At 42.0% G+C, this 26,510-nt stretch overlaps 2 protein-coding genes across 8 annotated transcripts; one reads left to right on the top strand and one right to left on the bottom strand.

Moving 5' to 3' along the window:
- Positions 1 to 3: 3 nt before the first annotated feature.
- Positions 4 to 15,331, bottom strand: ncaph2 (non-SMC condensin II complex, subunit H2). Of its 5 annotated transcripts, none has more exons than XM_017706406.2 (20): positions 15,312 to 15,331; positions 9,056 to 9,183; positions 8,654 to 8,755; positions 8,424 to 8,485; positions 8,230 to 8,308; positions 7,994 to 8,056; positions 6,434 to 6,513; positions 6,064 to 6,188; positions 5,797 to 5,948; positions 5,436 to 5,510; positions 5,080 to 5,149; positions 4,819 to 4,920; positions 4,443 to 4,487; positions 3,225 to 3,295; positions 2,858 to 2,954; positions 2,191 to 2,280; positions 2,047 to 2,096; positions 1,837 to 1,938; positions 1,186 to 1,335; positions 4 to 717 (listed from the first exon to the last, which is right to left on the bottom strand). In XM_017706406.2, exons 2-20 carry the CDS (start codon positions 9,161 to 9,163, stop codon positions 574 to 576), a joined length of 1,767 nt encoding a protein of 588 aa, XP_017561895.1. In that variant the 5' UTR covers positions 9,164 to 9,183; positions 15,312 to 15,331; the 3' UTR covers positions 4 to 573. The 5 variants fall into 5 exon arrangements, with proteins under 5 accessions (XP_017561895.1, XP_017561893.1, XP_017561892.1 ...); XM_017706404.2 differs by lacking the exon at positions 15,312 to 15,331 and adding an exon at positions 14,962 to 15,228; XM_017706403.2 differs by lacking the exon at positions 15,312 to 15,331 and adding an exon at positions 11,484 to 11,625.
- socs2 (suppressor of cytokine signaling 2) lies at positions 14,534 to 23,529 on the top strand. Of its 3 annotated transcripts, none has more exons than XM_017706410.2 (3): positions 14,534 to 14,774; positions 20,665 to 20,921; positions 22,646 to 23,529. In XM_017706410.2, exons 2-3 carry the CDS (start codon positions 20,765 to 20,767, stop codon positions 23,110 to 23,112), a joined length of 624 nt encoding a protein of 207 aa, XP_017561899.1. In that variant the 5' UTR covers positions 14,534 to 14,774; positions 20,665 to 20,764; the 3' UTR covers positions 23,113 to 23,529. The 3 variants fall into 3 exon arrangements, with proteins under 3 accessions (XP_017561899.1, XP_037398732.1, XP_017561897.1); XM_037542835.1 differs by lacking the exon at positions 14,534 to 14,774 and adding an exon at positions 17,778 to 18,343; XM_017706408.2 differs by lacking the exon at positions 14,534 to 14,774 and adding an exon at positions 18,375 to 19,801.
- Positions 23,530 to 26,510: the final 2,981 nt, after the last annotated feature.

The raw sequence follows: 26,510 nt of genomic DNA, 5'->3' as shown, positions 1-26,510 counted from the left end.
GCCTTGACTTGTTGGAATTTTATTCCTCAGACATTCAAATGAATTCTTTATGTCTCTATAACTTATATAGAGGTTATTAGTTGTGATAACATCATTACATCATGACAATTGATGCTTTATTTTTGCACTAAGATGCCCGATTTTGATTACAGGATGGAAGATGCATGAAATGCATGAAAACACACATATAAGAAAGACAGTCGTAGTACATAAAAATATTACACACAGCCAAGTATAATGAGGACAACCTGATCTCCATAGGAACATTGCTTTTTCCCCCAGGTAGCACTTGGTGATAAGCTTGCCACACCAGTTGCAAAAAGGATTTCCAGGACTGTTATGATATAGCAGAGCAGATTAGATCAGAATAAACCTAGTGTGGATTTTAGACCAGTACTGTGTTTATTAAATCCAGTTATAGGTTTAAATGTATACATAACTGGATGACCAAAAAAGCACTTTAAAATATACTTGTCTGATTCAAAAGACTTTGTCAGCACTGTATAAATGTCTGTCTGTACATCTAAGAACAACCGGTTTCATTTGGTTTGTGCATTGTGCAGCAGTGAAACATCAAGGGAGGTCGCGGTCTGAGGTGGCGTTGTATGTCTTGAGGCGTTCATGTGCCCTCTGTTTGCTCAGTAACGTCAGCTCCATGGTATCAATGCTCTCCTCAAGCCCAGCTTTCTTGTCAATCTCTACTGTGTGGTCATTGGCCTGAAGCAAACATATGTGCCATGTTTACAATCTGATTAACCCTTGATTGCTACAAATAAAGTGTGTTTGTCATATTTCAGACATGATACAGATTAGTGGAAATTGCATGGTTAGCTTAAAAATAATAATAATAATAATAAAAAAAGAAAAAAAAAAATCAATTGAAAAATAAATGATAGGTCAAACGATCAAGCCAGGGACTCACCACCAGGTTCTATAGATTAACAAATGGTTATTTAATCTAAATAATCAAAATTGAACAGCACTCCTTCACTGCCTCTCTGCTAAAAAAAAGACTAAAACAGACTAAAACCAATTCCTATTTCATTCTAAGGTCAAACAACATCGCAAGGCTTAACTAATTCACTAGAATGTCCAGATGGGGTTTGTTAGGATCATTCTAAACATGGAGACTTAAACTGGAAAACAGTATGTCATTTCACAAACATTACAGATATGTATGCTTACCAGCTGAAGAGAAGCCAGCATGTATCTGCAGGCTTCTGTGTTCTCCATGCCTGTGACGAGGGATGCAAATGACTGCTTCACCCCAAGAGCACCGAGTGCATGGACAATCCTGTCCCCGTAGTCATGGATGTCAAAAGGAGGATGCTCTTCCTGAACAACAAAGAATGCCAGTGGTTCATCAGCTGAATGTATTCACAGATAAGAGTATATAAATAGTTATCGCAACCACACATTTTTATTGCTGTACACTTCACTGTTAAACCTGTGTTGAGCCACAAATCAGTTCCTCGCTCTCATAATGTATTAGTCTTAGAGGGTTTTAGAGTAGTTAATGGATAAGTATTCATGTAATTAATAACTAAATAATAAGAAGTTAAAGAAAATTTAGGGAGACTTGGACGATTGTTCAGCACTTGATCAAAAAGGTTCTTAGAAGTTGTCAATTCTTTTAAGTTTTGAACTTTAAACAGTGGAAAGTTTGTTACACACTAGGTCACTATTGAAAGTTGGCAATGACGATACATAAAACATGATGGACTGCTAGTGCATTTACAGGAACAGTGACAGAGCTTACAAACTGTCCTACTGAACAATCGCGACAGCAAAACCATCCACTGCAGTGTTATGATGAGAGAAGTCAGTGGTCAGTACCTGAGCTGAGAGCCTTGGGTTGATCTCATCCTCCCATTCCTTTACTCTGCGAGACAAAGCAGTCTCCTGAGCATACTTCTGCGAATTCACTAGGAACAGTTCCTACAGCCAGAGATGAGAGTTTCAGGATCACTTAAGCCTGTTCAGCTCTGCTTCATCACAAAAGACCTCCACATGTCTCTCAACTACGCTACGCAAAGCTAAGCTTACCACACTCTTTTTGACCAGGTCCTCATAAGTGATCCGGCCCATCTGCGAGTCTGAGATGAAGAGAGAAGAATGAAGAGACCATGCATCAACGCTTAAAAAAATGTTGTGATGGTTGTGATGGTATGTGATATATTAAATAATTACCAGTGAAAATCGGGTCCTGTTCACCAATATCATTTCCGGGACCATGATCTTCACACAAGTTCTCGTTTTCATTATCTGAGTAGTCCTCCCCTGTTTGTAAGACATATTATTATAAGAACATCTGGTGTGAAAGTACCAAGTTCTACATCGGTTTTATTTGGAATAAATATTTTTGCGTTCATGTATGTGTATAATACTGTACAAAATCAGATCAACATTCATTTAATTTCCAGTCAAAACGGCTATTAAGTACAAAGTTGTATTAAAACACAGAGCCCTCAAGAACTAAATAATGTAATATCATTTTATTTAATATTTAGTGAGTCCACCCTTCGACTTTATTACAGCTTCCATTCTCTTTGAGATTTTCAGTTTTTCCAAGATTATCAGCGGTTTCTTTAAAATGTTCTTTTTTTCAGTAGAGGGATAGACAGACTGGATTTTTCAGACCTAAAGCAAGAGTGGAGCTCAAAGACGAAAGCTTTGAACACTGTTTATCTGATGCTGACAATTCTGCACCCACTGAAATCATTTTTTGTAAACACCTTTTTCCCTTTAACTTTCCTTTTGATTATCTTCAGAAATATTTTCTGAAAAATGGAAATTAAATAAATGAATGGCCATCTCTGACATTTGCACAGTACTGTATATGCTTGTTTTTCCTCACCATCCATGTCTGGATGTCGAGCCACCTCATCTTGATCCTCTTGCTTCTCTGGCTCCAAGTAAGTTCTTTTCAAGAGCTCATCAGATATATACACACCCTAAAACAAAGACAGAGAGTTACAGACACAATCAACACCTACACATTTCAGAGGAGTGTTATTCACACTGACTAGACTTTACTGAAACGGTGTGTTTCAAATAAAAGCTCAGTTAAAATCTCTGACTGTTTTGCTGTGTCTGTAGACAGAAGGAGTGTTTTCTGATTTGAGCTTCTTCCACTGCTACAGTGTTTAATTTAATTAACTTCAAAGTACATGGCATAGCATTCTGCGGTCTAGACTTATGGCGTCATCATGACCTAAACTCACTGTTTTCCTCAGAATCCTCTTCCGTGTTTTCAGCCGCTGATTCATCTTGCTCAGATAGATGTAATTGAATTCTACAATAAAATGTACTTGTTAGTTCATTCCATTCACTCTGTAGACAGTAGTAATACACTGCTCAAAAAAATAAAGGGAACACTCAAATAACATCCTAGATCTGAATGAATGAAATATTCTCATTGAATACTTTGTTCTGTACAAAGTTGAATGTGCTGACAACAAAATCACACAAAAATCATCAATGGAAATCAAATGTATTAACCAGTGGAGGCCTGGATTTGGAGTCACACACAAAATTAAAGTGGAAAAACACACGACAGGCTGATCCAACTTTGATGTAATGTTCTTAAAACAAGTCAAAATGAGGCTCAGTATTGTGTGTGGCCTCCACGTGCCTGTATGACCTCCCTACAACGCCTGGGCATGCTCCTGATGAGGTGGTGGATGGTCTCCTGAGGGATCTCCTCCCAGACCTGGACTAAAGCTTCCGCCAACTCCTGGACAGTCTGTGGTGCAACGTGACGTTGGTGGATGGAGCGAGACATGATGTCCCAGATGTGCTCAATCGGATTCAGGTCTGGGGAACGGGCGGGCCGGTCCATAGCTTCAATGCCTTCATCTTGCAGGAACTGCTGACACACTCCAGCCACATGAGGTCTAGCATTGTCCTGCATTAGGAGGAACCCGGGGCCAACCGCACCAGCATATGGACTCACAAGGGGTCTGAGGATCTCATCTCGGTACCTAATAGCAGTCAGGCTACCTCTGGCGAGCACATGGAGGGCTGTGCGGCCCTCCAAAGAAATGGAGCATTGATGTGCCATCCTGGATGAGCTGCACTACCTGAGCCACTTGTGTGGGTTGTAGAGTCCGTCTCATGCTACCACGAGTGTGAAAGCACCACCAATATTCAAAAGTGACCAGAACATCAGCCAGAAAGCAGAAAGGTAGTGAGAAGTGGTCTGTGGTCCCCACCTGCAGAACCACTCCTTTACTGAGTGTGTCTTGCTAATTGCCAATAATTTCCACCTGTTGTCTGTTCCATTTACACAACAGCTGTGAAATTGATTGTCAGTCAGTGTTGCTTCCTAAGTGGACAGTTTGATTTCACAGAAGTTTGATTTACTTGGTGTTATATTGTGTTGTTTAAGTGTTCCCTTTATTTTTTTGAGCAGTGTATATTACTTTGTCTCTAAATATTACCAGGATACAAAGGCCCATTCTTCAGCTTGCGGTCTGTGTTCTCGTCTACAGAAAGAAAAAAGAAAGAAAAAAAAAAAAAAGAATAGGGTTGATGAATTTATAAAACTATAAAATGCTGCTTTAAATTTCCAACATCCTACAGGCACATTAATGCTATGTTTACACAGCTGGTAATGCTCAAATTTGATTGATCCCAGTGCCTGTTTGAATTTGTCTTCCACAGAAACTTGAGGTCAATGCAAGTGAGCCTGGTTCAAATCTGATATACCTACCATGAATACAGACCATGTGGAAAGAAGATCAGATATTAATCAGGTGTGGGGAAAAAAAAATCTGATTTGTACGCATAACTAAAAATAGTCACACATGGACTTACAAACACTTGAGCACCAGCCCCAGAAGTCCTGCAGTTTGGAGGGGCCTTTTCTCTTCCTCTTTCCTGACTCCTCCAGGCCAGCAGGCACATTGCAGCACTTCCCTGAAGAGCAGTCAGGAAAGGTCAGATACAGTTTAATCAACTGAAAAACTGAATTCAATGTTTAAAGTAACACCAGAAAGGCCCCACTGTCTTCTCTGTATATGCTTATGAGGGGAATGTTGCAAGCAACCATAGATGGTGCCAATCCTGAGCACTCACCTGTTTTCAGAGTTTTATCTTCCCCGGTATTTTCATATGGGTCAAGCCACTTCCAAGGATCTACAGCCTCCTGTAAAATGTAAAAACATTGCCATTTTATGAGGTTACCGGTATACAATACATAACATTATGCATGTTTCCATTAAAGACTAGTTAATGTATGCAGATGATCGAGAGCATGCATAACCCACTCAGTGATATATTGCACATGACTTTCACCTCACTGGCAATTTTCTTAAGACACGACAACCTTACAGCTATGAAATCTACACTTTTGCATTTTTCTTTCAGTCAGTGCAATGTGAAAATTATTTATTCCATTTCTATGCAGGCTATGCAGTTGCACCACTCCCTACCGGTTGCTGCTTGGGCTGCTCAGCGGCAGGTTGCACTTGAGGCCTCTCTCTTAGCAATCTTTTCTCACTGGGGGCCTAGAGAGATTAAAAAAAGACCCACACAATACATGCTTACACTGTAAGACTGAGGAGATAAACACATACTTTTTTTTTTTTTTTTTAAAAACAACTACTGCTATTTGATATCACAAAAATAAATACATGAATAAAAATCAACGAGACTGAATATAAATGGTGTTTTGCCACATTTTAGCAATAGAAAAGTTTGGTAAATCTATCAAAAAGACCCTACACATCTTTGATTAAAACATACATATTAAATGGGCAGCATTAGAATTTAGAAAACAGAACTTCTTCCTACCTGGTGTCTTTCAACATGCTCCTCAGGCTCTGGCCCCACCTCCATTACATGTTCTTCAAGCTGAGGGAGCTCCTCACCACCACCATTATCATCAACATCATTATCATCATAATTATCATTAGGAACAGCAACCCTCACCTCTGCCCTACCCTCTGGATACCAAAACACAGGTAACACGATTAACAGAAAACAGGATACAAAAAAACATTAGAAATGAAAGGAAGCCTTCCGATCTACAGGACTACTAAAAGAAGTCCAGCACATTACCTAAAGCCGCACTTGGGAAGTGAGTGCAAGAGGAATTCCGTCCCAAGCAAATTATCCCCAAAGCATCCATGGTGAAGTTATTGATCCGGAAATCCTTACAGCTGCCAAGAACCTCTCCCTTGAGACTAGAACAAAAATAAACATCTTATCAAACAAGGCCAAAACATCTACACATATGCCTTTAAAATGTCATTTTCAGTTCTGTCTTGTCGGTTCTTTTACGTGCTAAAAGTATCTGCCCTGTAGAAAGGCAAGAAATCTCTATTTTGTTATAGAAGTTTGCTTCGAATTCTTGCTCTGTAGAAGATGTCCTGCAGAATTGCCTTCTAAATGTCCTCAAATGGATGCCTGAGCTGCTTGTGTTCCTTACCTGAAGAGAGGGTATCTTTGCTTTTCAAGTGCCTCTACAGGAATCAGAGACTCAGGAGGCAGCCGGATAATCTTCACTGGCTGAAGTAACACAGAAGATTTATGATAGAAAAAGTTAATCTAAACACCACCACAAATAAACAAATAAATGAATGAATAAATAACAGACACACACCATCATAATCGTGAGAACTCTAATCAAAAACAAATAAAATTGCAATTGCGAAAGGGAATTTCAACAAAATGTAACGGTTTATAATTAAATGTTAATCATGAACATGTTCAATAAATAAAACACACTGCAAGCAAATACGCGTCGGCAATTTCCGGTCATAATTTGCCCACTGACACTGCCTAATTTTAAAATATGCCACCATAAGACCACCTACACTGGCTGTGTGTACATGGACAAATACGCTATATGGCCACAAGTATATGGACACCTGACCAGCACACCTAAATGACACTGTTGGACATCTCATTCCAAAACCATGGGTGTTAATACGGAGTTGCTCCCCCTTTGTGGCTACAACAGCTTCCACTCTTCTGGGAAGACTTTCCACTGGACCAGAGGACCAGACAATTAAAATGTGCCAGGTCACAGACTGACTTTGGACATGAAGGCCTGTCTCGCAGTCAACATTCCAACTCATCCCAAAGGCGCTCAGTGGGGTCAGGGCACTGTGCAGGCCACTGGAGTTCCTCCACACCAAACTCATCACAGCACACCTTCATATTTGAACAAGAAAGGGTCTTCCCCAAACTGCTTGCCAAAGTTGGAAGCATGCAACTGTCTAAAATGTTTTTTAATGCTGCAGCATTAACTTAACCGGAATTAATGGCTCAAACCCAGAAAAACATCCCCTTAACATTATTTCTCTTCCAACAACCTTTACTGCTGGCAAAATGCATTCTGGCAGCTTTGCATAATCATCTTAGGCTTGTGTGCATCTGCTTGGCCATGGAAAACCTCTTCATGAAGACCCCAATACCCAATTCTTGTCCTGATGTTTCTGGCAGAGGTCTTTTGGAGCGCTATAGTACTCTATAGATGGTGGGTGATTTTTACAAGCTATGCTAATGTGTACTTGTGTAATGTGTAGCTTGTGTTGTGTACCACTTTGTGGCTGAGCTGTTGCGCCTAGATGCTTCAATTGCACAACAATTACACTCACAGTTGACTGCATCACATAACAGGGCTGAAATTTCACAAACTGACTTTCTGAATTTCACAAACGTGACATCCTATGACAGTGCCATGTTTAAAGCGACTGAGCTCTTCAGTATGACTCATTCTACTTCCAACACCTGTCTAAGGAAATTGCATGACTGTGTGCCTGACTTTATACACCTGTTAGCAATGGATGTGACAAACACTTGAATTCAACAATTAGGAGGAGTGTCCACATACTTTTGGCCATACAGTGAATCTCACTCCGTTCCCAATACTATGCATGGAGCACCAGGTCAGTCCTGGGTAAGAACATATACGTTTGCGGTTTTGCTTTCCTGGTCTGTTAATACTGAACCTTACTTATATTTTCACTAGGACAACACTTACCTCAGCTGGATCGCTCTTCATTTCCACATTTTGAGTACTGGGCTCTTCTTCCATCACATCAAACTGTGTAAGGGCAGAGTAAATGCATATGTGTCATTTTCAAAACAGAAGCACAACGAGGAACACGGAGGGACTGGATTTACAGCCCAACAATTCAAACCCTTTTGATCCCTAGATTTTAGAATGAATGACATGACTATGTAAAGGGGCTTCTCAACGGTCAGCTACTCGCATACCTCATAATCATCTCGGTCATTGTTTGCAGTCGTGCCATCTGTGATGCCATTTGCATCCTCAGAGCCTTGCTTGTCACGTCTGTGGGGACCAGCGAAATGCAACATCCTTATTATCAGACTACAGTATAACAGTTCAACAAGCGCCTGGTTAGAATGTCTGAATGATGGAATCTGGGTCTAACATGACAATTTACCTTCTGGTTTTATTCGAGATGCAGTCCAAAGTCTGGAAAACCAAACTATGTAGAAGTTCCACCTTAAAGAAACACAGAGAAACAAACAGATTAGATTTATTTTGATGAGATGTGTTCAGGTCTGTCACGGAACAGAAAAAGTCTCAATTATAAGAAGGCAGCTCTGCAGAAAACCATTGTTGTAACAAAAAAGAGACTCAATCATAATCTGTATGTGGAAAAGTCCTCACTTTTCTGCCATAGATGCACGTAGAGCCTTGAATTAACAGTGCGGCTTCAGCAAAATTCATCATTGTCTTCCCTCCATCAAATGAAATGGTCATTTGGTCCAGCTACAAAAGATCAACACAAACATACGTGTATAATGATATAATGACATGTATAATTTACCATATTGGGGGAAAAAAAGCAAAGATACAAATGGTAACTTGTAAAGCTGCTGTTAATTCACATGGGGTTTTAATTTAACCTTGAAAAAAATGTAACAATTGAAAATACAACACAGGAGCAATGCTGGATAAGACTGTAATATACCATTAATAATGAGGATGTGTTTGGGGCCGTCACTTGAATCACAGAAAGTATATTTAGTACACTATTGGTGTTCAACAAACTGGTTTGTCTTAACTGACCTCTTCCAGGTACTCTCCAAGCTGGGTGGCCAGATCAACATCCCAATTTTTAGTAAGTTCCCGGATGGGCTGTAGCAGGTGGGCAAACCTCGTCTCTGCAGAATTCATAGCTTCCAAATTTGTGAGTTCTGTAAAACACACAATAGAAACACATATTTATAAAGTAAATGTGTGTGTAACATATACACTATATATATATATAGCTAAAAGTATTCATCTGCCTTTACACGCATATGAACTTGAGTGAGATCCCATTCCTAATCCATACGGTTTGGATATGATGCCATATAATGTCGGCCCATCCTATGCAGCTATAACAGCTTTAACTTTGCTGGCAAGGCTTTCATCAAGATTTATGAAAATGTTTATGGGAATTTTTGACCGTTCTTCCAGAAGCACATTTGTAAGTTCTGATATTGGACAAGAAGGCCTGGCTCACAGTCTCCGCTCTAATTCATCCCGAAGGTGTTCTGTCGGGTTGAGGGCAGGCCAGTCAAGTTCTTCCACACCAAACTGGCTCATCCATGTCTTTATGGACCTGCTTTGCTCACTGGTGTGCAGTCATGTTGGAACAGGAATGGGCCGTCCCCAAACTGCTCCCACAAAGTTGGGAGCATGAAATTGTCCAAAATCTCTTGGTGCTGAAGCTTTAAGAGCTCCTTTCACTGGAACTAAGGGGCCGAGCCCAACTCCTGAAAAACAACCCCATACCATGATCCCCCCTCCACCAAACTTTCCACTTGGCACAATGCAGTCAGACAAATACCGTTCTCCTGGCAACCCACAAACCCAGATTCGTCCATCGGATTGCCAGATGTAGAAGCGTGATTGGTTACTCCAGAGAACACGTCTCCACTGCTCTAGAGTCCAGTGGCGGCGCTTTACACCACTGCATTCCACGCTTTGCATTGTGCTTGGTGATGTAAGGCTTGGATGCAGCTGCACGGCCACGGAAACCCATTCCATGAAGCCCTCTATGCTGTTCTTGAGCTGATCTGAAGGCCACATGAAGTTTGGAGGTCTGTAGTGATTGACTCTGCAGAAAGTTGGTGACCTCTGCGCACCATGCGCCTCAGCATCCGCTGACCGCTCTGTCATTTTATGTGGCCGACCACTTCGTGGCTGAGTTGCTGTCGTTCCCAATCGCTTCCACTTTGTTATAATCCCACTGACAGTTGACTGTGATAATTTAGTAGTGAGGAAATTTCACGGCTGGACTTGTTGCACAGGTGGCGTCCAATCACGGTACCACGCTGGAATTCACTGAGCTCCTGAGAGCGACCCCTTCTTTCACTAATGTCTGTAGAAGAAGTCTGCAGGCCTAGGGCCTTGGTTTTATACACCTGTGGCCATGGAAGTGAACAGAATACCAGAAACACATATACACTATATTGAGAAAAGTATTCAGTCACCCATCCAAATCACTGAATTCAGGTGTTCCAATAAAGATGCCTTACTTCTTATAACCAAGATGTTCTTACCCTCCTCCGATTCCTTAAAACTATGATACGCAATACTACACCTATCAGCTGGCATTAAGGGGGATTCCACCACCTCTTCAAAATTTGTCCATAACTTAACTAAAAGACGTAAACAGTCTTTTGTGATGAAATACTGTCCTAAAGAAACTTGATCACATTGGTATTGAAGGGAACGAGACATCTGAAGAGATTAATTCCTCTGAAAAAAGCTAACTCACAGAACTTAATTAATGCAATGGTAAGAACACAGTGCGGTGTTAAGACTATGTTTCACGATAGTTTTGTGATAGTTCACATGCAGAGCAGAATAAGGTACTTAATTAAGAACAGTACTTTAATTTTTCTTACCCTCACCAACTTGACGTATAAAAACTGTGCTGGTTCGCTGGTTGCTTTTAATAGTAAATAAAAAAGGTACATTTGTTGTAGACATGGTGACTCCTGGCTCCTAACACCACCACTGTAAAGAAATCTGTGCCAGTAAGTTTCTCTGTAATGAACCATTTCACACCAAACCGCTCGGAATGACTTTGTTTACATCTCAACACCTGAAACACGCAGAACTCAGCGGTGAAATTCCCCTTTACGGATTTATGGGCTGTGTTGATGTGACAGCCTTACATGCAAAATAGCCAGAACAAATACAATTTAATAGTTAAATATATCTACAAATATATCTTCAATCTACTCCGGGATTAAGGCTCTAAGCGCTCCTCTGAGTAAAGGCTGGAGCAGCAGCGAGCTAAACCGCAGTCGGTCGGTCTGTCCGCCTGTTAGACTGAGCCGCCAGCGGTACTCACCTCTCAGGAGGACTAAACACGGGGCGGCGGGTCACTGAGGGGCAGCTGCACAAATCAGTCGCTTAAATTTAAACACAACAAAGAGCTAAACTACACTAAACATCTGTCAAACCAAAACCCCGCGCGTTTGCCATTTTCATTTTTTACCGCGCCGGTGACGTCGGATCAACAGGCGAACACCGCACCAGCGCCGCCAACAGGACCGGAGCGGCATCACAACAACAGGAGCGGAGCAGCATAATAACTGTTCTGTCGTCTAGGTTCAGTCTTAAACCTTATGAAGACTGAGAGACAACAACAGACCACTCCACACACAGGCTTCACTTTAGAACTCTGACTCCCGTTTATGAGGTTCCCCCCGGTCAATTAACCTAATACTACATCCCCCTTTCTGAAATAAAAGTGCTCCATTCATCCTTCTAGGATTACTCTACTAAACAGACTTTTCCACAACATGTACAGATCTTTTCTTTTTAGTTTACTATTAGCGGTTATTGATGCTGTTTAACAATTTAACAATTAAAACAGGAAAACAAGTTATTCGCCTCTTTTTTCCCTTTTCCTAAAGAAGGGTGGGGTAGACTGCCCATCCTTTCTGCTGAGTGTGGGGATTATTCTGCCCCAGGCTCACTCAGCTTTTGATCTATCTTCCACTAAGTGCAAACAAAGTCCTTCAAGTAACCAGGGACCTTCAAGTAACCAGGGACTCTGACTGGGTATCGGTGCACTGGTGTTTGGATCAGCTGCTGCTGTCCGTCTCTGCCCATGTGGTGAGTTAAGCGCCCGTGCAGTCTCTGATGTGGTGTGTTCCTCAGATGTGTTTCTGCTTTTGTCTGTATATCTTTTCTGTTTTCTTCAGCTTTTCCATGTCCACACACCTTGGCTTGAGTTGAGATGGGATGACAGGAACAGGTGTTCTTATCTGCCCATGAGAAGCTCAGTGGGACTGTATGCGTTGGCCAGTGGGGCAGTACGGTAGGCCATGAGAGTGAGATATGGATCTGCTGACTTTTTCAGTAGATTTTTGATTGTTCTTACCGTTCTCTCCGCCTCCCCGTTGCTCTTTGGAAAGCGAGGACTAGATGTCACACGATCAAAGCCTCAGTCCTTTGCGAAGTGTCCGAAGCACTCAGGTGAAAACTGTGGCCCGTTGTCCGAGCGCACCACCTCTGGGATTCCGTGACGGGCGAAGATTGATTTGAAGTGCTGGATTGTTGCTTCCGAAGTTGTTGTTGACATCTTCAAAGAATCTAGAAAAATAGTCTACAACAATTAAGTAGTGCTGGTTGTTATACTGGAACATATCTGCTCCTACTGTGGACCACGGTCGTGTTGGAAACAATGTAGGCAGCATCGGTTCTTTCAAGTTTGTTCTCTCGCGAGCACATGTGTCACAGTTCTCTATCAGCTGTTGCAATTCTTTACTAAGGCCAGGCCACCACACTGATTGTTTGGCTCTCTCTGCATTTTGTTAGGCCTAAATGTCCCTCATGCAGCTTGTTTAGTATATCTACATGGAGTGATACTGGAATTTTCTGTCAGGCCAACCATCCACACAATGTTTCTTAAGCTGACAAAGTGTAGCGTCACTGTCTTGAATATGTCCTGATTTCTTGCAGCCTAGGCTCTGTAGCTGGAAGGCTTGCCATGACCGTGTCAACATACAGGTCTATTTCTTCCTGCTGTAGCTCATCTTCAGTGTAGCTTACAGGGGCCCTAGAAAGTACATCAGCAGTCGCAATATTCTTGCCAGCCACATGTGGTATTGTATATGAGAACCTCAACAGTCTCATTCGGAGACGTTGTATTCGTGGTGGTAGAGCATCCAGCATCTTTGAGCCCAACAGTGGGACCAATGGTTAGTGGTCTGTCTCTATCTGGAAGGTTTTCCCTAGGAGAAATTCCTCAAACCTCTCACAGGCCCATGTGGACGCCAATGCCTCCTTCTCTATCTGGGCATACATTTGCTCAGTAGTGGTCAGAGCCCGTGATGCATAAGCTATTGGTTTCCATGCTGTGTCTGGTTGTTTTTGGAGGAGAACAGCACCTAGCCCATATGACGACGCATCTGCAGAGACTAGCGTTTCAGCATTGGTGTCATATAATGCCAGTCCAGGTGGCGTTGTTAGCTCCTCTTTGATTCTATCAAAGGCCTCCTGCTGTTGGGACCCCCATGCCCACATGTTTGACTTCTTCAACAGGTCTCTGAGTGGACGGGTCTTCTCGGCCAGATGAGGTAGAAATTTCCCCAGATGATTTATCATCCCCAGCAGTCCTCTCACCTCACTGATGTTTTCAGGTTCTCTCATGGCTTTCACTGCCTTCAATTTTTTTCGGGTCTGCCCTCACCCCAGACGCCTCAATAATTTGCCCCAGGAACTTGATTTGGCTCTTGGAGAACTCACATTTTTCATTGAGCGTAAGCCCAGCCTCCTGAAGTCGTGACAGTGTTGCCCGTAGCCTCTCATCATGCTGCTGTTGTGTGGCTCCCCAGATGAGCACATCATCCATCTGACACAGAACACCCTCTTGACCCTCAAGGAGTTGTGTCATACTCTTCTGAAATTGCTCAGGAGCAGAGGAAATTCCGAAACACAAGCGGTTATAGCAATACCGTCCAAATGGGGTTATGAACGTGGTAAGTAGAGAGGACTCTTTGGAAAGCGGGATCTGCCAGAACCCTGAATTCGCATCCAGCTTTGAAAACACTCTGGCTCCAGCCAGCTGTCCTAGTGTGTGTTCTACTGAGGGAAGTGGGTGTCTCCCCCTCAAGAGGGCTTTGTTCAGTTCTGTGAGATCTGTGCAAATTCTCATCTTGCCCGTTTGCTTAGGTACAACCACCATAGGTTCACACCATTCAGTTGGCTGTTCCACTTTGGAGATGACTCCTTAATGCTCCCTGCGATTTAGCTCTTCTTTAACTCTAGGCATGAGAGGGAGTGAAATGCGTCTAGGGGTGGACAGAGAGAAGGGTTTAGCACCAGGCTTCAATACGATTTTGTACTCTTTCCTAGACCACTAAACAGCTTTGGAAATTCTGATTTTACTGCTTCCTCGTTATCTAGATTGACTTCCTCCAACCTAGCGACTAACTGCAGTGCTGTGACAGCTGGATGGCCTAATCGTGGTGTGGCCAGTTCCTTCACAACATAGACATCCTGTTTTATGCTCTTTTGTCCTTTCTGCAGCGTGGCTGTGAATTTTCCCTTTACTGAAAGTGCTGTGCCTCCTGGACCCTTGAGGACTTTTGATGACTTTACCAGTCTACTAAGCTGGTCCGGACTGCACAATCTCTCTGGTACCGCTGTTACATCTGCACCTGTATCTATTTTGCACACAACATTGTAGTGATCCATTTTTATTTCTCTCATCCATGGACCTTTGTCTGTATCAGCCATAAGTGAGCCAAGGAATGCAACCTCATCCTCTACAATTTCAGTAAGTAATGCAATGTTCACCTGACTGGACATTCTGGCACGACAAGCTCTGGCATCATGTCCCTTCTTTTTGCAGTGGTTACACACCGCTTCTCTAGCTGGACATTGCTGCATGCTGTGTCCTTTTATATCACCACACCTTTTACACTGTGAAGGTTTGGTATACTTTTTCTGTGCCGCCCTCATACCTGATTGGGATGACTGTAGCTTGACTGGTGTGTGTTTAACACCCCCTCGCTGCTTGAGCTGCATGCTGTCGAGCTGCGTGTTCAGTGTGTCGCCTTTGAAATTTTTCTTAAGCACTTCTTGCTGCTTTTTACTCGAGCTCTGGTAACGGCTTTGGCGAGTGTTAATTCAGGGTCCATTTGTAGATGTTCTGACTGTTTTGTGTCTCTTAGTCCAACTACTAGCCTGTCTCTCACCATTTCGTCATGCAGTAATAAAACAATCAACTGATTCACCCAGCTCATGTTGCCCTTGGTTAAACGTGGCTCTTTCAAATATAACGTTCCTGCGAGTTATAAAGCGAGCATCCAACCTGTTTTTGACCTCGCTGAAATCGCTCGCTTCAGCGGGACTCAGGTGCAGAGAGGTCAGAATATCCTCCGCCTCCTCTCCCATCGCGTAGATGAGTGCGTTCACCTGGTTTTCGTCCGCTTGCGTTTCCAGACCTGATGCGTTTGATCCACTTGGGCCAGTCTTCAGCCTTGAACGTGAATTTATCCGGCGGTGGGACAGACTCATATTGCCGCGCGCTGTAACGCTGAACCGCTCGTATATGCCTCCCCAAATTGGCGGGGATCGGGTGGCGGTTATAGGGGTAACCCTGCTTTTGTCAGTTTTGTTTTTATTTACTTCGCCCGTGGTATCACACGAGACGTTGGAGAACTTACTCCTATCCCACTTCTGACACCATGTTCTGTCGTCTAGGTTCAGTATTAAACCTTATGAAGACTGAGAGACAACAACAGACCACTCCACACACAGGCTTCACTTTAGAACTCTCACTCCCGTTTTATTAGGTGGCATCACAATAACAGGACTGGAGTGGCATCACAACAACAGGAATGGAGTGGCATCACAATAACAGGAGCGGAGCGGCATCACAACAGGAGCGTGGCCCTCAGTAACACGATCAATGTATGATAGGGCCCCTAACACACACAAACCAATTTCTATAGACCAAACCAGTTTCATATAGAGGAGTTTCATGTAGCACATAAGACAAGTTTCCAACACACAATTCACTCTCAAATGGAAAGTAAAACTATCAGAACCAAAGCCGTTTCTGCACGATTAACTGTTAAAACGTAACCAGTCTTTTGTAGTATGTTCTAGAGAAACTTGTTCATTGTTTGTTGTGTTGGGGACATCTGAAGAGATTAGTTGTAAAATTAAATTTTTAATCTGTAGTTTGAAAATGCCAGCTTTCATTTACACTGTGTCTAATTGCATGACTAAAGTACGGAGCCCCGCTTCTGACATCCTGTATAAATAAAAATAATGCCTTATTAACGCGTGGGAATGTGATGATTAAGTCGTGGCCACGATTTAGTAAGGTGTGGGAATGAGATGATTAAGTTGTAGCCATGACTTCGATCACGGCTTACTAAGTCGTGGCCACGACTTAATTATCTCGTTCCCATGCCTTACTAAGTCGTGGCCACACACTATTTTGATATATACAGGATGTCACCAGTGGGGCTCCATACTCAAGGACTAAAAGAAACGCATATTTGAATCAACTGAATCTTTTTACTTTTTTTGGAGAAGGTTTTGTTCCGACAGTGAAGATATGCGAAGAGCATTTATCAAACACATTAAAAATTCATTTTTCAGAAAATTCATAAAAGTCATTTTTGTGTAATGTACTTTAGTGTTTGTTAATATCTAGTTGTAACACATTTGTCATGAAACAATGTCTTTGAAACGTCTCATATTTATTTATATTTGTAAAAATATAGTTTTTGCTGCATTTGCTCCGCATATGGAAGCAGCTCGTTTTGAGTTCACTATTTTTGGGATGACAGGAAAACCAGCACATTTACAAACATCTGCCTGTTCAGCCTATAGCAGGTTAGCCCCGCCCACTCACGTTGAAGAGCATTTCAGGCTGGACTGCTCTTTGAGCGCGTCACAGCAGAGGACAGCCAATCAGAACGGAGGACATTCGCATATATCAGTCTTAAAGGCACAGTAACAAACTCGGTCTGTCTACGAGGTAAAAAGAGGTCAGATAAATGGACCATACAAAAATGAATTATCTTTGCACACAGAAAACCACACAAGGGTGAAAAGCGCTGTCAGGGTAAAGAAGAAACAAGGCAAATGGAGAGAACAGGCGCTTCAGAGCGATCCTGGTCTGATCTGCAGAGCCTTTTGTGACCAGGAGATGTGGCTGTAGCACAACTCCACAGGCTTAGCTCGGGTTCTCAGTAAAGGTGCTGACATGTGAGTTTAGCAGCTTGTCTCAGGGGTCACTTCTTTGTCAAAGAGTAAATGAGTGGTTTTAACATATGACCAATTCTAGGAAGCTACCAGAGCATCCGTTTCTGAAGTAAGGCAGGGGATAAGACTGCACTGTACTGAAGTTTGAGCAGTCCTTCTTACTAAAATATTGTATTGAAAACAGCATAAAAGATCTAAAGGTAAATTGGACAAGAACACAGACAGTCAAAGATGAGCAATGCACAGCAGACACTGCTCATTTTTCGCATGGGGGGCAGTCATGGGTGGAGGTTAGGGAACTGGCCCTGTGACCGGAAGGTCGCTGGTTCGATCCCCGGTGCCGACAGTCCATGACTGAGGTGTCCTTGAGCAAGACACCTAACCCCCAATTGCTGTGGATAGGGCTGCCCACCTCTCCGGGCAAGTGTGCTCACTGCCCCCTAGTGTGTGTGTATTCACTAGTGTGTATGTGGTGTTTCACTTCACGGATGGGCTAAACGCGGAGGTGTAATTTCCCCGTTTGTGGGATTAAAAAAGTATCACTTAGCTTAAAATATATTGTTCGCTGAAACGACATTAAATGACCTCATTAGCATTTTTTCAGAAAGCTTTCATAATTTACACCTAAATATCTCCAGTGACATGAAATATGATCAGTGCATCAATATAAATATAAGGGAATAAAGTTTGTATTCTTATTAAGCTCAACTAATCTTAAAAAAAAAACATTAGTTCACTCTAGACAGTGTTATAGCCCTGTAATACCCCACGAATAAACCAGCGTAGAGCAAAGCTAAACCATGAACCACAGCCTGTCACAAATGTCTTATCTTGTGATAACAGTGCCTCAGTACAGTCTTCTCTAAATGAGCCTGAATTACGCCCCATAAAGCATGTGATATTGTTTTGATGCACCTGAGCAATCATTTACATTTTTAGCAATCATTTACGATGTTTAAGGTGGTGCCTTGTCACATATCAGTTGACTAAGTCACAAAAACAGCCCATACTGTTTACTTTCTGTGATGTGTGGTGTTTGCCATTCCACTGTATCTGCTCCTCTAAGCTCCCTTTTCTCTCAGCTTACTCAAGTAACATTGAGATGGATGTGTCTTTTTCTGAGTAAGTTCAGATAACAACACTTTTACTTCTGCTCAAATACACAGGTGGGGAAAGTAATCTACTATTCACTACGTTACATTTAAGCCATTAGAGTTCATTACTAGTTCCTTTTCTGTGGTTAATTGTATTGTAATGCTGATAAAGGAACATTTTACTGAGTCTTCACATTCAACGACGAGCTTAAGAGGGCAATGCCGCCGATTTTTCAAAATATCTGCATAATTCAGCGGTCGAGGTGTAGGCAGAGTCATTCAGAGTGGTGGTGATGAAAACCAGGGGTCGCAGTGTCTGCAACACAGATAGAGCCATATTATTTACTATCTGAAACCACCGGTGAACCTACACGTGCTTCTGAGTTGAATATGTCGTGTTGATGATTAAATGGTGGTAGATCTGAAAAAGGGACTATTTTGCCTTACAGCACCCCGCATATACCCCTCCGCCTTTACAGCACTTTTGGAAAAAGCATTTTAGACCAAAACCTTGATGCAAAACAGTGCCACACACATTAGGCCACCGCGGTAATCCTCGGGTGTATCAGCTTTCAGTGAGGGCGCTTTTAAAGGCGTTTAACTCTTCAGACGTCCGGTTCCTGTCACCACCGCTGCGGCCAGCTCGGGCCGTTTCTCTGCGCCGTGCCAATTTACATGAAATCACTCTGACTGACTTTGCGTCTTCAGGCGTTTCACTCACGCAGAAATGTTGATAAATGAGGTGGATTTTCTTTTAAGGCGCCGGATGTGAATCGACCGAGTGAACCTGTGAGTGGAGCGCGCAGACTAACTGCGTGGCTCCACCTTGAGAAGGCGCGCTCGCCCGCGCCCACGTGACTGGCGGTTCCTGGAAAGTTCTGGGAAACTGATCTTTTGTGCTCGACTCGGTCTGGGTTAAACGGAGATTACACTCGGGCGCGCGCGCGCGCGCACACACACACACACACACACACACACTCACGCGCGCGCGCGCGCAAGGAGGACACAGCCGCTGGAGGTCTGACGGGATCAGCCGAGGGCTTTTTGGCTCCTAGCCGGCCGGGTGCTCCTGTAGAAGGGCTATAATGTGGCCACATGCCGGGCTGCGCCTTCACACACACACACACACGGAGGGGATGTAAAGGCCGAGGAGGAGGAGGAGGAGGAGACAGAAACACGGGCTGGTGGCGCTTTGTTTACCCTCGGTGTGACAGTTAACAAGGCAAAAACACCGGTGCCAGACACAACGGAGGAGTAGCAGGGGAGAGGGGGCGAGAGGCTATCTGTGTATCTGCTCCCCCTCCCAGATTTACCCCCCCTGTGTCAGTATGTGGGGCTCCCGGTGACACTGCGAGGTGCGCTGGCGGCAGCAGGGCGCTGAGGGAGCCGGAGGAGCCGAGGAGTCTGACATGGACAGATTTAGCGCTAAAGCGAAAGTATCTTTAGTGGCTGGAGCTGTTTGTTTATTTCTGACAAGATAAAGGAGGTAAGTGTCTGTACGTTCTCCTCCTTTTCATGCGTATATATATATATATATATTATATATGGAAAGTCAGGACATATTAATTTGACGAGTCTGCATCTATTACTCAGTAACACGGTAAATCTGTGTTATCCGCGGTTATTTGTCCCTCCTTCATGTGGCTGTAGGTTTACAGCTGATGGTGTGTTTTGTGGAGGCAGCAGGTTCACAGTCTTACGCAGAACTCTGCTGTGTTTGTGAGGCGCTGGTTTATTGTTCCTGCTGTGCCACATGTGCCTCAGTAAAGGTGTTGTGTTTTTGTGTATTGTGTTGTGCTGTGCTGTGTTGTGTGGTGTGCTGTTGTGTGTTGTGCTGTGTTGTGATGTGTTTTTGTGAGGTGTGCTGTGTTGTGCTGTGTTGTGTGGTGTGTGTTATGATGCGTTGTGTATTGTGTTGTGTTGTGTTTTTGTGTGTGTGGTGTGCTGTTGTGTATTGTGTTGTGCTGTGTTGTGTGCTGTGTTGTGCTGTGGTGTGCTGTGTTGTGTATTGTGTTGTGATGTGCTGTGTTGTTGTGTGGTGTGCTGTGTTGTGTATTGTGTTGTGATGTGTTGTGATGTGTTGTTGTGTGGTGTGCTGTGTTGTGCTGTTGTGTGTTGTGCTGTGTTGTGACGTGTATTGTGTATTGTGATGTGCTGTGTTGTGTGTTGTGCTGTGCAGATCCTGCCCTACTGTTCTTCATAACACACAGAGGAGCCGCTGCCTCCTCCAGTGTGCTCAGACAGACAGAGCGGACACTGTCTGTGTCTTTGAGTGCAGTCCTGCACGCCGCTCTCCTGGTTGATCTCTTTCTTCAGCGGTTTTACAACTTTATTCATGTTTTTTTTCAGGTCAGCGCACTCATTCATAATCCTCAGTGTCAGAGGATTGTAGACAGCCTGGCTCATCTTTGAAGGACAGATTTAGCTGGATGTGCTTTGGGTTTCTCCAATGACCTGCCACTCCTCTGAGAACACGGAGAGCATCGCGGATGAGAGGAGAGCAGAGTCGGAGAGGAGGAGAGCAGAGTCGGAGAGGAGGAGAGCAGAACCTGGGCACACAGAGCAGAGTGCCATCGCCACAGCCATGAGAGACCTGAAAAACACCGGTACATTTTCCTACCGTTACCACTCCTCTCACTGCAGCTGCTTCTGCGTTTGCTATTCAACTATTTTTGTAGCTTTTCATTTCCTTACTTTTCCTATTTTTATTATTTACAATAATAGCCGTAACATTATTAAAAATTCAAACAATTTAATAAAGTTAGGCAATTTCTTCTTATTATTTAAGTTCATTTCTTCCCGCTGCTTTTATTACTACTACTACTATTATTATTATCTGTTCTTTTTGTTATTTAACTTTTTTTTTTTAATTCAAGCTTTTTACCTTGTTTCTTTATTTTCCTCCTTTGTTGTTATTGTTATTATTATTATTATTGTTATTATTATTGTTATTATTATTATGTAATTTGAGCTTTTTCATTCCTTTATGTAGAGCTCAGTAACCCATTGGGACACACTATATATTACATACTGTTGGCTGGGTCAAAGGGGGGAATCAGATGAATAATGTTTCAAATAAAAATGATATAAAAATACACAGGACATCCAGTGTATCAGTATTTGTGATTTATTATATGCAAAGAAGAAAATGCTGCAGAATTTTAGACGAAAATTCCTTTAGTTTATTGGCTGTTTTATTACATTGTTTCTAGTTGTGCATGATCTTAATTTGTTAATTTTAAGTGGCTTGATTTAGTAGTAATGTATCTCTGTGTGCTATGTATAGCTATAATGTATAGCTGTGTGGTCTGCATTTATGAATTTGCTGCAACCAAACAATGCAAAACAAAGCACTCTCAGATTTTCAGTAAGAGTATTTTTTTCCCAAAACTTATGTAGTATGTTTTTTGGTTTCTGGAGCTTATACCGAATTGATTTTAAAATAACTTTTAGGGGGACTTTTTTTATACAGTGCACAACAAATATAAGAAACATTTGTATAGGACATTTGTGTTGCTTTTAAATATGCAGTTCTACATTCAGAAGCTTTCAATTCCTTCCTGCGTGTGTACAGTTTGTTTGGGTTAGATACAGTGGAGGAATATGAATGAGTCTAATGGGTTAGTGTGAAGGAAAACGCACGTTTTCCTTCTGCCTGTACTGTGAGGTGCTCTCCGTACCACATTTGTGAATGCAGTGCTCATTATTATCCGTAAAGCAGAACCTTACATAACACATCTGGAGAGCCTGCTAAAGCAAATATAGTCCATGCAGTGCAACAGTGCCTTTTCTCGCTAAATAAAAACTGCTATATAATAATACTGAATTGTAACAACTTTGTCTATGCTATAGTTTTAACTTCTTGATTCCTCCCTTTGTGTGGACCCACATAATTGCTTTAACTCCTTACTCTCAAAAATTCATAATTTACATATTAGCTTCATAGTAGTTACTGAATAATAAGTCTTAAGATCAATAACTTAATAATAAAGCTTAGAATTGAAGGCAGTGCTGCTCAAAGTAGAGCCTGCAGGCCAGGATGTTCGATTTGACCTGCCAGAAAGTTATTTCAGAAGCTAACTTCCATGAGTGAATAAACATATTTTTTAATTGTTTGTAACTGATTACATTTTTTTTCCTTTTATTTTATTTATTGAGTACTAAAATACAATCAATTTTTTATGTATTAGTGTTTTCTTTATTTGTATTTTGTTTGATCTTTTTGGCCCTCAGCTCACCACAAACACAGTACTTTGGCCTCCTCAAGGCAAAAGGTTTGAGAACAGTAGAATGACATGAAAGCTAACGTGTTTCATTTTCTCTGCGATAGGCTGGTACTGGGGCCGCCTGACAGCCAATGAAGCCAAAGAGATCCTTCAGGATGCATCGGAGGGGACATTCCTGGTGCGGGACAGCTCCCAAAGAGACTACCTCTTCACCATTTCTGCTATGACATCTGCTGGACCCACTAACCTGCGCATTGAGTACAAAGAAGGCAAGTTTAAGCTGGACTCGGTGGTGCTGGTCAAGCCCAAACTCAAGCAGTTTGACAGCGTGGTCCATCTGGTGGAGCATTATGTTCAGTTATCCCGGACTTCCTGTAAGGGCGGGTCTGCTCCAATGGCCCCATCGAATGGTACAGTGCAGCTGCTTTTGACGACCCCTGTGTACACAGCCATACCCTCTCTTCAGCATTTATGCCGCATTGCCATCAATAAAACCACACGAAAGGTGCAGGAGCTCCCTCTGCCAAACAGACTGAAGGACTACCTGACGGACTATGCCTACAATGTATAGAGCCCAAAGAACTACAGTGACCATACATGTTCTGTGAACTGCACGCCCTCTACAAAGGGCCCTACCAGGCACTAGGGATCTGAGACTCCACCCAAGGTATCTATTAACCAGTATATTAGGGCCTTGAGAATTACAAAAGGGTGCTTGAGAAAAGACTAGAGGTTCTACAGACTTTCTTCATTGAGTTTATGTTTTGCGTGTAGGATACACTGGTCTACACAGACTGCTGTGGGAACACCCTCCCCAATCAAATTATATTGTATGCCTTGAGATGTGGTCATGCACTTCTGTTGATGTGTCCAGCATCAGAGATACTAGTCTCCTGTGTTTGTAACATGGGTGTCCAACACTGTGTTTCACTTCTGCATTTAATGATGTGCTAATTTGTTCACCTTTGTGTGTGTATATATATATATATATATATATATATATATATATATATATATATATATATATATATATATATGTGTGTGTGTGTGTGTGTGTGTGTGTGTGTATATATATATATATATATATATATATTTATATATATATATATATACATACACACACACATACATATATATACACACACATATGTATGTATTTTTTTGATGTATGTATTTTTTACTGTAATCATTGAAGACTATCATTTTCTGTCTCAGAGGCATTGTAATGTAAAAGACTTCATGGAATGAGCTACAAGCAATACTCTAAATTTAATTAAGGCTCTAAATTTAATTAGCGAATACATTTCTTTCACAGCATCCTCCTTCCTAGGTTGACAAAAAATAAATCTCCTTTTTTAATTCAGAGACTTAATTACCCGTAATTTTTACCTGTTAAATCACAGACGTAAAACTCATTGCCACCTGGTATTTTATTATCACCCTGATAATTGGCAACTGAGAAGCCTCTTTAATTGTAATGAAGAATAAGGTTGGTCTGTTTTAGGCTGTGTTTTGCCTCTCAGTTTGTATGATTGTGTTTCTGGAGAGACAGGGAGATTTCCAGTACAGCACTCCCTAGTGTCACCAGCTTTCTATTTATCACTGGTGTTGAATAGCTTTGGCCTCCACACATGACAGTAGGTAGAAATTGCCTTTTTATGTTGGTCTGCTGCCACCTAAACTCAAACTCTGACCTTAAATGATTGCTAGAGAAGCCCCAAAGCCCAGATTAGCAGAAAACGGCAACTTCTACCTCCCATATTAGGACTCCCAGGGCTTTTTCATCAAGTTGGTTTCTACGAAAAGTTCTAAGTGGAAGACCACGTTTGTGTCTCTAGAAACTGAGTCATACGTTAGTGCATCGCATCACATGAACAGTTTCTCTTTGAGCCTCTCGGCCACATCAGTCTTGAAGAATTCAACTAACGTGATACTGTTGTATACGATGGTGCTGATTTACGAGTAAATGTTTTCTTTTTCTCATGAAGTGGCGAATAAAAGGAAAAACCTTTAGCTTCATAGGCTCTTTTTTTATTTCTGGCCCTATTAAGTATGAGGTTTCTAAATTCCTTTGAAAGACAATGCAGCATTTATTTCCTCTGAACATCAGTGAGCTTGTGGCGTCTGTGTGAGACAGGGAGAAATTCAATGATGGTTTTGTTTGGAGATGGGCAGGAATAGTAGCCCACTTATTCTCCAGTGCAAATGGATCCATGTCAGTTGGACAAGACCGAGGGCTTCAGGGAACTGCTTCTAATGTGTAGAACAGCTTTAGCACCTTTAAACCTACATGCACTACTGTAATCCTTGCTTGCCTTGTTCTGTGTGCACTGAAACGCCCGTGACGGCGCCTGTTCACCTGGGCTTGAGCTTGCATGTACAGACTGGTTTAATGGCAAGTTTTAGTGACACCCCAAGCCCGTCATGCAACTCAGTGGCAATTCTTCTGTGTGACATCTGAATTTGTGAACAAAGTTCTGCTTATTCCTAGAATGGAATCCCAAAAATGATAAGGGCTAACAGAAGTACAGAATTAAAGCAAATGAACGAATATCAGTCAGACCTCTCAAGTTTGCAACATTTGAGTGACCTGTATAAAATGTTAAACTAGTATATTATTGTAATGTTTGTTCAGGTTTTGTGACATAATTCCTGAGACTTGTCTTGGAATACTTACCTTTTGGTCTGAACTCAGAATGTGGCTTGGGAGACATTGAGAGTGAAAACTAACCCAGTATTGCGATACTGTACATACAGCCACAGGCAGAAGTTTCCTTGTGCCTGGTCAAATAACGTTTTGTTGACTTTCTAAGTGCAAATAAGTTAAAACATCCACGGAAATATAAAGCATAAAATATTCTCTGTGCAAACGTTATAGCACATTTTATACTTTATGTCGTTTTTTTTTTCCAATATGTTAAACTTAGAACATTAGAACTTCAGAAGTTTAGAAACAGTGCATTAAAATCAGCAGAAAATGTTTCAGTGCCTGTAGAGGATGTATTAACTTACATGCACTTAGAAAGTCAAAAAACATGTAATTTGATCAGGGGTTGTTTGACTTTTGCATATTACTGTATTTACAGCTCACCTCTTTTAATATTTCATGCATTTTTTAAAAATAATAGTTTGTTTTTGTTAATCAGAAATTACTTCATATGCTAAAATAGTGGCAGAAGACAGAAGAAAATGATGCATGATTCTGTTTATACACAGACTTCAGCTTGTGTTGTAACCATCCATGCCTATTTGTTAGAAGGAGGTGAATATCATTAACTTAAGTATTGACATGCTCCACAGGCAGCACTTAGGAAAGGGTGTTGTTCTCCTTGTCAAAGGTAAGAGCTATCAGGGAGCCTCAACAGTGTGTACGCTCGAGGTAATCCAGACCTCATTAAAGCAAATGGGATGTAATTACCCTCACAAGCGTTCCATTACACTGGATTGATGGCATTTAAACTCAACACAGACACACAGGTGTCGGGTTTAGGGGGCTTTCAGGAAACAGGCCGAAATCAATTCGATGCAAGTGATACGGAAACGTTCGCTGAGCTTTATCTCCCGTCCCTTTCACCTGTCCCACTGTTTTTCTTCATGAACATTTTAAAGCTCTGTTATCTGGATACATTTCCAGGGACTCATAAATAACATTGGCTAGTCAGTCTCTTAACAACTCAGAGAGGTCAAAGCTAAGGGTAAGTTGGAAAGGTTAGCTTGCTCATATATAGTTCACCTCACATTCACATCCAACCAACTGTGACCAATCAATTTTTTTCCCTTTTTTGTTTACTTTCTCAAAAAAGATGATTCAGTTTATAAAATAAACTGTGTACACATCATCCAAATTACTGGCCATGATGCGCGGAACATATGATACGTCCGCTAAAAACATCAATTCATTCGAAAACGCTTTATGCTGATCAGCTGAAGGACCGTTAATCATTGGCATATGCTTTGTCCTTCGCATTG

The sequence above is a fragment of the Pygocentrus nattereri genome, chromosome 11, assembly GCF_015220715.1.
Source record: "Pygocentrus nattereri isolate fPygNat1 chromosome 11, fPygNat1.pri, whole genome shotgun sequence".
NCBI lineage: Eukaryota > Metazoa > Chordata > Actinopteri > Characiformes > Serrasalmidae > Pygocentrus > Pygocentrus nattereri.
The sequence above is the reverse complement of the archived record's forward strand: the minus strand, read 5'-3'. Positions and strand labels throughout refer to the sequence as shown.